The 14,427-nt window shown below is 42.8% G+C and overlaps 1 protein-coding gene across 2 annotated transcripts in view; it reads left to right on the plus strand.

Annotated features, from left to right (window-relative positions):
• The window catches only part of BMPER (BMP binding endothelial regulator), a 145,182-nt gene that overhangs the window by 18,040 nt on the left and 112,715 nt on the right, over positions 1-14,427 (plus strand). For both annotated transcript variants that reach the window (XM_037387200.1, XM_037387201.1), the window contains exon 3: positions 6,688-6,787. In XM_037387200.1, coding sequence (XP_037243097.1) covers positions 6,688-6,787 — 100 coding nt within the window. The remainder of the gene's footprint in view (positions 1-6,687; positions 6,788-14,427) is intronic.

A 14,427-nucleotide genomic window follows, 5' to 3' on the forward strand; every position in this document is an offset into this window, starting at 1 on the left:
AAATCGGAGGCTACCAAGTGCTCTGCTCAAAAAAAACAAAAGGAAAGAAAGACTCCGTGAACTGACCTGGCATGTTTTGTTCCTTATGAAATACTGTCATTTGCATCGAATGCAATTCATTCTGAAAGCACGGTCATGTTGTGCCACGGGCAAGGATCTAATGCTGAAAGTACTGAAGCATATGTTTGGCTTCACTCCCATCGAAACTGAAGACATGCTTAAAATCATAGGGCTTTTCTCTCTGAGGGGAGAAGCATATGCCTTGGTGTTTGTAGGTTTATGTGGGTAAACAGAGAGAACTGTATCATTTTGCAGAGAACAGACATTGTTTCATAGGGAAATATTTTTTCCACCTTGAATTTAAAAACACACCTACTGTGCTAAACCATTTTTGTTTGCTTTTGCAAGGAAAAAAGTACTACCAGATAATTGGAGGGGAACAAGGGAAATGAGACCTTTTGCTCATCTCCCTTAACAGTGGTTCGAAATGTCTGCAAACATCTCTTCTTCGGGAGTGGTGTCTCCTCCCTGAAGCCAAATCATGTGGCTCTTGCTCAGGCAGAGAAAGGCTGATGGAAGACAGCAGCCCCCCAGTATGAGCAAGGGTGGCTTGCTTGCATCAGCTCCACCCGCTAAAGGAAGGTTTGTAGGTCAGACCCGAGACACTGAGTTCCAGGCAGGAGTGCCAAGGGAGCGAGGGTGTTATTTTCAGAAAACACCTCAGGATTTGTCTAGACCATGACTTACGCACATGCCTGAGCCTGTTCTCCATAAGCGTAGGTGCAGCACACGCTTGGGAGCCTGAGGCTCCTGAGCTTTGCTGAGGGACAGAGCCTGTGGCCAGCGCTGGCCCAAACCTTTGCTCCTGTGGCCTGCATGGGCTAAGCATGGCTCCAGGCACACTCAAGAGGATGCTCTGGCCACGTGTGACATCTGGCAGAGAGCCAGCAGGGTGGCCGGAGAACGTGTGGGTCATGGCATGCAGCGTGAGCCTGCCCTATGCCTTTGCAGTGGAAATGTTGCCTATGTGACTCGAGTGCACTTGTTTCATTAATTTTAAATGGCTTTTTCTTCTCCTGAGGTCATATGTGCATATTTGAAAGCCGCATCCCAAATTCCCTGGGGGTAGCTTTTGCCATTGTTTGCAAATTTTTATTGTTTTGGTGGATGATCCCACAGGCTTCTCCTGGCAGAAACCTAAGGACACTCTGAACTACTTGGTGGGGAGTCCTGTTAGAGTTACTAGTGGGACTGTGATGAACAATGGTAAAAACCAAAAGTTTCCAGGATTAGCCATTAGTGGTAGTTTGTATTTCTACCTAATCTGTCTCTGTTGCTTTTATTATTTTTCTCTACACAGCCTTTTTTCGTTAAATGAAAGTTTAAACAACATTTTTTCCTATTCAATATAAATAGTTAATAACTTCAGGGTACCAGAAATGCAGTGCAAGCCTCTAAAAGCATTTTCAATGCATTAAAAAAGAAAAAAAAAAATCGGACTCTCACCATAGAAATCCAGCCCTCTGAGAACCTGCATCTGCAAGGTCTTCAGCAGCCAGCTGTGACAGCACCACAGCGGGCTCAGGGTACTGCTGATAGAGGCACTCCTTGGTACAGCCCTGAAGAAATGAACTCCGGATTTTACTTTTTTTTTCCCCTTCCAAGCCAAATCCAGGTTGAAAAGAGCCATCCTCCTGGTGGCTGCTGTGAACCGGCAGGAGCCCAGTGGGGAACCCTGTAGAAAGTTGGCTGTGGCTTCCAAGCTGTGGTTTGGCACACGTCCTCTCCAAGACCTCTGCCAAATATTCAGATTTCTTTTTAGTGGTTTTTTTCTTTTTCTTTTTTTTTTTTTTCCTTTTCATGTTGGTATTTTATTTAACTGTACCACATGAGCTTAGGGCCGTTAGCTTGATATACTTTGTCACCAGAATGGGCGATTTTGTGTGGAGTTCTTTGATGGAAGGTAAAAATATGAGGTGTATGTAGAAGGTGAACAAATTGCGTTGAGAGGAGGTTGTAGTAAAGGTAACACGAAGCAGTAACACTGCTATTAGGTCTGGTTAGTGTATCTCTCCTGTATGGGAATCTGACATCACCTTTACGTGCCAAGTTAAAGAGACCTCTGGTTCCCACTGGCAAAGCGTGGGAGAGGGGAGAAACACTGGCACCCAACAAAATGTTCTGATCTTTCCCCAAACGCATTAAAAAGCAAGTTCTCCAGCAGTCGGGCTCGGTGAGCACAGGAGAGGAGTCCAAGGTGATCCTCCAGCACTTCTTTAAATTTTCCTTTCCAAGGGAGTCTGGGATTCCAGTGTAAACCCTTCGCCGAGCGGAGCGCTGGCTGGGGAGTTGCGTCAGCTGTGGCAGCATTGTTCTGGAGCAGCCTGACCTCTTTAAAAAAAATACGTATTTTTCCAACACTAATAAAAACCTTAGCTGAGGTTCTGTCCCTTTTTGTGTGTGTGCCTGAGCACTAAATTAAAAAAAAAAAACAACAACCCAGATGTGAATCTATAAACCATCTGTTTAAAATAACTATTGTGCAGGACTGTAATTAAAAGTTATTTATTATGAATCTTGGGATCCTATTATGGATTTGACTGACTCCCAGGTTTCTGATTTAGCAAACGGTTTATGTATTTATGAGCCATGTGTCTCTTCCGCACTTCTTGGTGCCAGAGTGCATGTCCTTTAAACAAAAGAAAAAAAAATCCCCTACCCTCCCATAACTGTTGGCTTCTGAATGTTGCCGTCTAAGAAGTTTTCTCTTAAGAACAGCAAAAATCAAAGTATCTGAGAGCTTTCAACAACTCCAGAGACGCTGTTGACAACACAGATGGAGGTTTGGTAATACAGCTCTCCTGCATGCAGCTACTTAGCGACTTTTTAAATGTATGGCTGGGACAAGTAATGAAATGTTACGATGACTGGGGGCAGGAGCAGAAATATTTGGAAGGAAAGGATTTGTTGCTGAAGTGCATTTGCTCTCCCCCTCTGCCTTGCCCTTGTGAAATGGGTGGGAAGGAGGCAGCAAAATCGAAACAAGCAGGTGGACAAGTAGACATTAGAAGCAGTGATTTGGGCAACCAAGCGAAGGCAAAAAAACTAAGAAAAAAAAAAAAAAAAGCAAGCTCCTAATGACAATTGCTCTTTGTTTTATCTTTGTACTTTTACACCCAGTGGGCCCAGGAGATCTGCACTGGATAATGCCTGACTCCAACAGACTAAACAATGATTTACCAGCCCTGTTTTATCTGCTGCTGTCCTATGATTGATCAGCATGGTACATTAACCCTTTCCTCCACATCTGCTGGCCTAGTTTTCCGCAACATATAGCACTGCGATAAAACAACAGGGTTTTTTGAAAGAATTTTGCAATTAAATCCGGTCCTAGAAGCAGCAAGAGGCAATTGGATGTGTTTCTCCACAGCTACACCCATCTCTTCATAGGACACGAGAGATTTTGCTGTGAAGGCTACGCCAGGGCAGTGTGTTGCAATTGTGGCTCTACCATATATCTGTTCAGCAGAAAGCTCCAAAAGGAGCAGTGCTGGGCTGTGCTGTGCGTCGCACCCTGAAGAGCATCCCAGCCCCGATGGGCAGGGACTTAGGCATCTCAGGGTGGCATCTGAAACAACTGGTTTTGGAGCTGGCTGGGGCTTGCCCATAATACCAGCTAGAGAGGGGGAACATCAGCTTTGCAAATCCAGCCCCACCGAAGTGCTTAGCTGCCCTTTTCATGCGGGCAGGGATTAGCTCTGTTTACCTGGGAGACACAGAGCTGTCGCTGCAGACAGGAGGATGCAGCTCCTCCTCCAAGGGACAGAGCTGCTCTTGCTTCTTTTCTTTAAAAAAAGGATGGAGTGGAGGGGCACAGTCAGTGTGGCACCTCCTGCCCGCCTTTTAGCACCATGCTGTAACAACTCACCTTTGAGATTGGGATCCAGGTTTGGTGCCCTCCATGTCCAGAGGCAATTCAAAGATTCATCTCCTCCTTTCCCCACAAGCATCCTCCTGGTCAGGACCGGTGCCTTTTGGGAGCACGAGGAACAAGCCCCTCTGCTGCTGAAGCTGGGCCGCTGAGCAGCAAGTGGTTCAAGGTCCATTGGGATAGAGAAAGGAATTATGATGTGTAGCCTACTGCTTAACACACCCTTCAAGGGGGAAGGACCCTTCATTTCGCATTGCTGCACCATGGGCTGCTAATGTTCTTTATGTGGAACAGCTGCTTAATGTAAAACAGCCCTTGGCACCAGGACATGCACTCCAAAATCTTCCCTCACAGAAAACATGGCTGCTAGGGTGTACAGCCTGGGTCAGTTTTGCTTTCTCTTTCCAGTTACTCCCATCCTCACCGGTAATGCAGGTCCTGAGTTTGGAGTTGGGCTGCCAGCATTGCTGGTGATAAGGGCAGAAAAGCAAGATCCAAATTTTCCTGCCCCCTGGGTTGGCTCAACGGCTCCGAACTCATCACTGGCAGAGAAGATTTCTGGTTTAAGTGATGTGGGGGAAACAGGAGGCTTTTCCTTAGGAATGGTAGCTAGCAAGTATCTCCTGTTTGAAATATGCATGTTGGGGTCGTCCTTAGGAACATTTTGCATCAGCAACAAGAAGCAGCCGTGTCAAGGTATACCTGAGGGCAAAGGGAGGCAGCTGGTGTCAGGGGAGAGGCTTCGAGGCTGCCTGGGATGCTAGGCTGAGCTAGCAAATGAGGCATTTGCCCCAGAAGTCCCCTGGGAATCAGGGAGTGGAAAGAAATACAGAGCTGTGCTCTACTTTTTGTCCCTCTCGCTGCCATCTGCAAGAATTATTTCTTCCTTTGAAGAGGGCGTCCGACAGGTAGCTTCCCACTGGACACCACAGTGTGGGGCCAGCCCAGCTGGCTCGGCCCAGGAGGGCACTGTGCATCTTGCAGGGGTGCAGGATAAGTGCTGTGGCTGGGCAAATCACCTTCTACAAGGAATATACTCCAAACTGGATTCAATCCCCCTTCCTTCAATCCTGCTTTCACCATGCAGATTTTCCCACAGATAAGGTAATGGGGCCGCTGGGCTTATTAAATCTTTCCCTGAGTAAACGCTCATTAAAGAGAATCAGAACTTCACAGAGCCCTTTAAAAGACAGACTGTTTATAGTCGATCTGGTAAATTTGATTCTGCTGCCCTTCAACAGGCTGTACGGAGGCAAAGTCAGGGGCACTGTGTTTGCCTAGAGGGAATCAGGATTTCACCCTGCACTCTAAAAAGAAGTTGTTGGGCTGTGCCATGGCTGCTTTGTGCCACTCCAGAGCTACAGACCTGCTGTAAATTCAGCTTAACTCATCAGTTAAATGGCATTGATGGTTGCTCTGCAATGCTGGAGCGATGCAGAGCTGCCAGCACGTAGCAGTAACCAGCAGTAACCTGGCTTTTTACAGTAGTCATTTGTGTGGCTGCAGCTGCACTTTAGGGCCTGATTCTCATTTGCTGATGTCACACCAGCTTGGCCAGAGCGAGTCCTCATTTACACTGATAAGATTGAAATGCCTTTATAGCTCCCATCAGATCAGGCAGTGACTTTGAAGAAAATAAACGTCTGATTTTAGACAAAGGGCTGGAGTGTAATAAAAGCTGCGTGTTGTCCTTCACAGGCACCTTGAATAAGGCCACAGGGAGCAAAAGAAAAAGACTGGAAAGCACAGCTTCTTTTCCTTGAGTTTTATGATTTACATTTTTCTAGCCCTTTGATTTTTTGGTCTCTAATTAAGTCATAAGATTGGGCGAGGTGGGTGCTTGCATTTAGTAGATGGCCACCTGTGTCACTTAATGAACTGAGCTACTAATTATAGGTGGAGGTGACTTCAGAGGGCTACTCTTAGCCAGGAATTTCAAATAGCAAAATTTTACTGAACAAAACGCCCAAAGTATTTGTTTTCTGCCCTTATTTAAAGGCAGGGTTGACACCACAGGGGCAAGGCAGGCCATAAATTGGACTATTTCTCCTGCCCGCTGTCGCACATCCTCTGTTGACAACCCTTAATGTGGTCAACGTGCTCTTTGGCCTTGGCCATCGCTGGCTCTTTGCCATAGAAAGATGACACTATAATGCACAGTGATTCCAACTGCTTGCGGTGTTTCATTGATTCTCAGCATTTTGGGAAGAAAGATGAATTACGGGAGTCTCTTTTCTAGTATAGTAAATAGTAGCCTCCTTTGAAGGACCTCTAGGTAGCTAAAAATTACTTTCAGCAGTGGCAGAGTTTTATTTACTCTGAGGTTGCCACCTCCTCCTCAGCCGTCTGTCCTTTTGTCACCCTGAGAAATGGTTCCTGAGCTGTGTGGTTCATGGGGCAGCACCTCAAGACCCCGAGGGTATTTTAACAAGCACATTGTGTAGCTAGTTGTTCGTTTCAGTGAAGCGCATCTCTTCAGTGGGGCATGTTTTCTGTACCATGATGGGTAGCGGTCATGAATTACCATCTAAGTGGAGTTTAAACAACGTTTACTTGGCCTCCTGGATAATTCAGAGACCATTTGTTTTCCACTGCATTCCTTGAAAGGGAGAAAGATGTTTTGAGTCACAAGGACCTCTCCTAATTGAAAGAGTAGGTTGCTAGCCTCATGTTTTATTTCTCAATCGCAAGAAATGGTAGCCGTGGATTTGGTTTGCTTGCAATAGCTTTTGTCTGTCTATTTCTTTTTTTTCCAGAATAAGGAAGTGACATGCAAAAGGGAGAAGTGTCCGATGCTCTCCAAGGACTGTGCTCTCGTCATTAAGCAGAGAGGAGCTTGCTGTGAGCGTTGCAAAGGTGCGGCTCCCTTCCTATTGTCTCCCTCTTTTTAAAATGTTATCTTTTCACATTTACGTTGCCAGAGATAGAACAAAGTCAGGAGCTTCTCAGCTGGGACTTGGCTGTCATCAGAGGCTAGAAAAGGGCAGTAACCATAATTAAAATAAATATGTTTACAGAGCTGGTGGGGATGCATAAATTCACATATTTGTCCAGTAATTATTAGTTCTTGCACAGCGATAATCCTTTAGAAAGACATCTTTATTGTACTTCATGGGTATATTGTCAGTCTTTGGAGAGATATCTCCTGCTCTGACTTTATCAGAATTATTTTAGGTCAACGTCAATCCACTAGTAGTCACTGGTCAATAGGAATTCCTTAAATTTTTTGTGTGGTTGGACAGAATACAAGTAATGTTTCTGAGTAATAAAGAGCAGAGTAATGATCCATGACTATTTCTATTTCTTCTCATACTGCAAACAAACCAACCAAATTGTATTCATTTTACTAAATATCTCTGGATTCAAGTAATAATATTGTAATAATATTTTTATTAAAGCCAAAATGGAAAAAAATCTGAACATTATACATTTATTTATTGACTAGCATTCTTCCAAGCTTTTTAGAATGAAATTATTATAAAATATATATTAAAACAATTAATTGTGTAAGCATGTATGGCTTGTAACTACCATGCTTACCCACATGAAAAATGTACAAGTAGATGAAAGTGAAAGCTACTCTTTTTCTTTTTTTTTAATATATATTGGGGTACTAAGTAATACGCTTTAAAAGACTACTTTTGCTGAGGCACTGCTGATGCAGTCAATGAGGTGGAGAATATCAGATTCAGACAGCTTTTCTTTTCTTTATTTTAATCTGATGTTTAATTCCCCAGTGGTGATAGAGTGGTTTTGAGAGGCAGATAGGGTAGGATAAATTGTTGGGAAATGCAAGCATTTATTGTCTTCTCAGAGGAAATACAAATTCGGATAGAAGAGACGTATGTTGGATATGTGTTTTTTTCTGGATGGCTGCAGAGGTGTGTTAGCTGCTGCGTTCATGATTTGCTTCTATGCTGCAACTTTGGAAGAGGCTTGGCAAGCCCAAATTCGAGGATTTTTCTAAAAGTCTGACAAAAGAAAAGGAAATTAACTGGGAAAAAAATTGTAGCATTACTGAAACAGTAAGAATTTGTAGTTGCAGGTTTCACACAAATTAAATATAATTTATTTCCTTTGTCAAATTGTGTTTAGTGTCAGCTTTAGAGCAAAAGATTCCTAAGTGTTAGTTAGGCTGGAGGTTGATTTTTCATTTCCATAATGGGATATATTGTTGGTTAACGGTCTGAAAATTTTATATGTGTAGATAGGCGTATGTGCGTGCATGCATACAAAATAATTCTACACTAGAAGAAAATTAGTGTTTCAAAGTTGATGATACACATATTATTTTAATACATTACTTTAATTCAGACTTCTTGTAAGATTTTTCTGTTTAACCTGGATTGGGGTGATTTTTGTCTTGGTAAGTTTTTGTTCTAGACAGATGCTTTTGCATCCATCCCATCCACAGGACATTATTAACAGGCTTGGGCCTTGCTCTGCAGACAGGTATGCCTGAAAGTGTCTAATAGGAAAATTAACAGGAACTGTTCAAGCATGGAAGTAGGAGCCACATGGATAATCGTGATATAAGGAAAAGGAGTTGTGCATTACAGAGATGTTAGAATCCTTTGGATGTATCAGTTAAGTGTATGGACGGAGAGATCCAACAAGATCCCTCACCCAAAACTACTAAAGAAACTAAGCACCCCTGATTTGTAGAGAAACTCTTTTCATCAACAAATAACTAACAGGTGGTGACAAGGAATGGTTATTTTCATAATGGGAAAAGATTACCAGCAGATCCTTGCAAAGATCTCAACTTGCCAACATGCTCAGAAATGATCTCGAAAAGGGTGAAAAAGGGCAGAAAGGTTGCTGCTGCTGCCCTGATCTCTTTAGCGCAGTAAAGGAGGAGGGCTGCCTGCGGGGAGCTGCAGGAGGTTCTTAGGACACTGAACAACTGATGACAAAATGGCAAAGGGAGTTAACGTGGATGGGAATAAATGGGTGCAGGCAGGCCGAAATGGTCCTAACTTTGCAAATATAATACTGGGTCCTGAGCTGACAATTAGCCATTAAGAACTGTTTCTCAGTGTTATAAAAGTTACTTTTGTGGCAGGATCAGCTCAGCCCCCAGTAGCTCTCCAAAGGGAAAACTGAACGTTGAGGGTATTAGGAAAGGAGTAGGGTACCAAACAACGTGCCCCATTATCACTCTGTGTGAGTCCATGGTGTGCCCACTGAGGGAGTACCAGGCAGGCTGCGTATTTTTGCTCCTCTGGAGGCTAAAGTAGAGCTAAAGAACTTGCCCTGTATTTTTCCCTTTTCCCTAGGTGTCTGTTATTGGCCGTTGTCAGAGAGAAGATATTAGCCTAGAAGGACATTTGGTCTGATCTAAGATGTCAGCTCCTATGTGCTTAAGATGCAAGAACAGCTTTAAATTTCAGAATTAAAAAAAAAAAAAAAAAAAAAAAGGGCTCTCAAGGGCTTAATTTTCAAAGTGAGTGTGAAATTTCTGAATAAGGTCTTCTGCTCTTTCTGAAAGGGAAAGCAAAATATGCAGCCATATAACTACAGCAGTCCCGACACCACACATTGTCACTGGGTTGTCCTGGTGCCAGGGGAAGAGGCTGATGGAGACACCTCTGCCCCCGGGGAGGCTGCTTGCTCTCCTGCCACTCCGAGCACTGCTGAAGCTCCTGCTCTGTTCTGTGCAAAATCCCAAATTAGTGTCCTGTGGGAAGTATTTGGGGAATCAAGGGTGCAAACAGCAACCTGGCTGGGTAAAATTTCAGCTACTCCCTTTGGTGTCCCAGCGGCTCCTCGGCACTCCCTGCGCGGAGCTGGGCTGCAGCCGGCACTTGGCCCTGCAGCGCTTGTTCTCAGTTGCTATTTTGTCAGGCTGCCAGAGTGCCTATAGGGAATGCAAGCGGGAAAAGGGAAACAGGGATTTTTTTTTTTTTTAACTGGTTGCATTTCATTCAAACGTGAACAAAATGTTAGGATGAAAAGACATCAGAACCTGATGGCTTTTTTTTTTTTCTTGGCTTCATCCCCAAAACCTAGAAGAGCTTAATCAGGCTTTATGGGCTCTCGCCAGCTCTTTTTGAGAGCTTCACATCTTCCTACCTCATGAAGGAATGAATGAATGAATGAATGAATGAATGGCTTCTGTCATTTGAGTACATCGGGAGGATAACATCAAGACCAAAGGGTACATTTCCAGAATTGGCTTGTGTAGGGAAGGAAACCACCACTCATGAGTCATTTGTGACATTGCTGCCAGGATATTTGATTCTGTTCTGAGGAGTGCGTGAGGGCTGGGTATGTAGGCCCAGTATCTCCGATAGCAAAGAAATCATCTGAAATGCAGAAATACTGTGTGCCTGCTATGGTGCATCCAGCCGAACTCCCGTATTTAGAGCCCTGCGTACAGGAGAAATGGAATTGTTAGTAGAAGATTTTTCCTGCAAATGATTGTGTGCTGAGTGTAACCCCCTTCCTTCCATCTGGGTATTTGTATGCTATTTAGGTAATTCCTAGCACTTTTTTTCATTTTTCTTAATAAACCAAAAAGTAAGAAACAGCAGCAAGTACAGCTTTTGCAATCAGAACATCCACTGTGGTGGAAACAATATGTTATCCCTAATGAATTAAAAACCTGGGCTTTACTTAAGATCTTAATCCAGACTAGTAATGTGTTTTAATACTATTCTTGACTTCAGGCCTGTAGGACCTTGAATAGTAAGGTTGGTGGGGCAAGGCTCTTGATGGGTGTTTGCACAAAGTCTGGAGCAGAGAAACGTAGGCTCCCTGCTACAAGGAGAGTGCAAACAACTAAGTGTAATAGTTAAGATTTTTGGTGAGATTATTCTTCTGTCAGGTACTGTAGTTTATGAAACATACCATATACCTCTAACATACTATTAATTTTGAAAATATAAAAAAATTAAGCCCTCTTATTACTTTAGCATAGGCTAAATAGGCCACTTTTCATCTTTCGTTTTCTTTAATATGTTTAATGAAAACATATGAGATCATTGAGATTATAGAAATAGATTTGGCAATGTTTTCTCATTTAGTTGGACGGAGACCTGTCACTTGGATATAGAGCTCTCCGCACCTCTAATAATAAGTTATTTGCTCTCTGAGTCAGTGGTATTACAGGCTCAGGGCTGCATAAAGTTTGCTTTTTAAAATGGTGCACCATATTCTACTCTCTTATCCTAAGAATCTGAATCTTCTATGGACGTACAAAGACAAAATTGGTGGGTATTTGTTACAACAGATAAGATTTGTTAAGTTTCTTCCACCTCCCGTGTGCAATTTTGCTTTTTCTGCCTTTGTTAACTTCCGAGAGTTACTGGGGGTGGGGGGGTGGGGGTGGGGGGTTGTTGTGTGTTTTTTAAAAAATTAATTTAGTGATCTTAGAGGTTCATGTGCTATGCTTCATTGATCTGGAGTCTACCAGAGAATGGAATCACAGCCCAGGCAACAGCAGCGCTAGTTCCCCTGAATAGTGAATATCCAAAGCTATTGTAGTTAATTGCACATTTCTTGGAAAGAATATACAATATTATGGTGGAGGATTGCAGCCAATTTCAACTATTAGGCCTGGCTTAAAAAGGAAGTTAGAGGGAGGTTATGAGTTTATCAGTGATCTGGCTATTCTACGGACGCCTTGCAGGAGCCATACACACATTTGGTGCCTTGTTGACCTGTGGACGCCCCTAGTGTGAGATAGCTGGTACCAGTTTGGTGCCCTCCTGTGAGACTGGCCAGGTGGGTATTTGTGGGGGCCCTGATTGGGGCACCATGCCTTGCCACCCATCCTCACATGCTCTAAGGCAAGCTGTCAGAGGCAAGGGTGCGACCTAATACGTGAATGGGGGGGGTGGATGGGGGTGGGCTGGGAAGATGGTTATGTATTTTCCTGCTAAAACCTTTTTCACCTTCATCTGAATAATCTAGTCCTGGCATCTGTCAGAGACTGCTTATGGAAAAAAATAGTCTGGGGACATAATAAAGACTTTTCTCTTGGCTTTTCTCACTGCCTCTCAGTCTTCTGATAACTTGCTCCAGCTCTGAACCAGGAGGCCTGTTTGTTGAGGCTGGAGATACAGGTTGTTCTCAACGTTCATTCAGTTTCTAGCTTTGTTTTTCAAGTAAAGGCAGAAATTTTGAAGCAGTGACTTACAGATGCTAAGGACAGTGTCATCTGGTACCATCACAGTGGCAGCTTTGATTACTTCTGGTTATGCCTAGGAAAAGGTCTCTATCTCTCCATCCTTCGAGTTAACTCTTCTTACAAAGGCCTTAGCAGATACATTTCACATCCCTTGAACATCTGGTGTATACTATCGAGTTCAATAGCACCTCAAATTTCAGTTTTTCTTATTACCTTGGCTAATACACTTCTCCATTTATGTAAGAAGCTTTTAATGAACTGTCTTGTCATGTTGTCATAAATACTTTTGCAAACACCAGTCTGCAAACATCAAACATCGGTTACCCAGACTTTTATGATCACAGGGAAGTCCTTGAGGATGCTCATGTTAGAAAACAGCACAAGACCTCCATGCTGATATGTTGATGCACTTGTACCTTGTGTGTGGACATTGTGTCCAGTGCAGCATAATCAAAGGAAACTGAAGACCAGGATGGAGGCTTCATGCAACATCCACATGTAACGTTTCTCTGGAACAACATGATAAACATCTTAGGACACTTAATACAGGAATAAGAATTTCTTTCACTGTTTGAAACTGTGAGCTGTACTGATCATGAATGATTTTTCTGGTGTGAGGAGATTGGGTATAAATGGCAAGTAATTGTGTCACCAAGCAACATCATTCATGACACCCCTCATAACCATGAGACGTCACAGTTCTCCAGCTGCCAGGCTTGGCAAGCACATCCAGTATCAGCTCAAGATTCAATGGCAGCTCTAACTTCGTGGCATTTTGGATCGCCAGGATCTTATGGATCCCACAGAGCAACTTCCCCCCCATATATATTGTGAAACACAAGACATTTGAGAAGGTGAAATTCAGTCCCAGTGGGGTGCAGGGGGCAAGAACAGCACTGGGAGGAGCTGATTGTTCCTGCTACTATTTGGTCAGTGAGTATGAGCTGCTTTGCATCATGTGCCTGTGAACTGTGCAGTTCTGGCACAGTTTCACCCCATGGTCACCTTGCTGTGCTGTGCTGCGCGCCCTTTCCGTGGCCCCTGCGCCTTGTGTCCCCTGGGTATTGTAACTGCGATGGTGCAGCTGCAAATAGGTTTGGTTGTGCTCAGTTATAAAGGAAAGAGCTGGATTTTCACTGCTTAGAGTTACACTCAATAAGCATGGGAGATTTGGTATATATTTTCATGCTTCTGTGTTGACAAATGAAGACCAACGTTACCCAATAGGAAGTTTAATTTTCTAGCAGCTGTCAATGGCTTTACCATCATTAAAACATGTAAAAGTATATTTCATAATAGGTGTATGTATGATTCACAGTTCTTTTATTTTGGCCAACAGTTTTCATGCCAGGGAAATACTGCAGAATGTGCAAATTATTGGTGGGTGGGTTTTTTTTTTGTTTGGGGTATTTGGATTTTTTTGTTGGGCTTTTTTTTTTTTTTTTGTACTTTATTTTATTTGATTTTTGGTGTGGTTTTGGGTGTTGTTTTTTGGTTTTTTGTTTGTGTTTTGTTTTTTTTTTTTTTCTAGAACTGCTATTTAGTGTTAGCATGCCTGAATACCTCCCTGAGGATTAATTTATCAAACACTAAATAAAACATGTCTTCTGACTGTTTTCTTTTTCCTAATGTTTATTTTCCATGCCAATAGAGAGGTTACTTTTCTAAATAGAAAGTGGAGGGAAACCAAGAGAAAGACTTAATAGGAGAAGAAAGATCCTGAAGAAATGAGGGATGGGGAGCCAGTCTATTGTGCACCAATCTATCACTTTCTCTTGGGAGAAAAAGGAAATGACTTGTCTATAAAATTCTCATTAGCCTAAAATAAGCAAAAATCTCTTCTGGAATCTTATTAGGCAATGTCAAATTGAGTAATAAAGGCTTGTTTTTAATGAACTCCTGAGGACACTGGTTGAGCTTTAGCGCTACTAAACTGTCTCTCACAGTCAATTTCCCTATCGTCATGATACTGCTTGGTGCTGGGGTGTCTGGAGTAAGAAAAAAAAAGGGTCATTTAACAATGTTATTGGATTTGGAAAGACAAATGACTTCCTGATTGCCAGCTTGTCCACATGCCAATAACAAAATCTGCTATCATTTGCCTTTTTTGTTATTCCAGTCCAATTCCACGTGAAGATGCTTTTTTTGGAATTAAATTGCTCTCTTTCAAACTAAATTGGCCAAAGGTTGATTTATTATGTTTCCAACTAAGGCACTCGAGTAAGGTATGCACAATTTTGAAACAAAGTAGCTCAGTTCGTAAATTAGAAGTGATTTAACTATTTTATTGTCATTTTTTGTGCAGTAATGACTCAGTTCTAGAGGATCATTTTGCCTTTATGAGGTGACTAGAAGGTAATTA

The sequence above is a fragment of the Falco rusticolus genome, chromosome 4 (genome assembly GCF_015220075.1).
Source record: "Falco rusticolus isolate bFalRus1 chromosome 4, bFalRus1.pri, whole genome shotgun sequence".
Classification (NCBI taxonomy): Eukaryota; Metazoa; Chordata; class Aves; order Falconiformes; family Falconidae; genus Falco; species Falco rusticolus.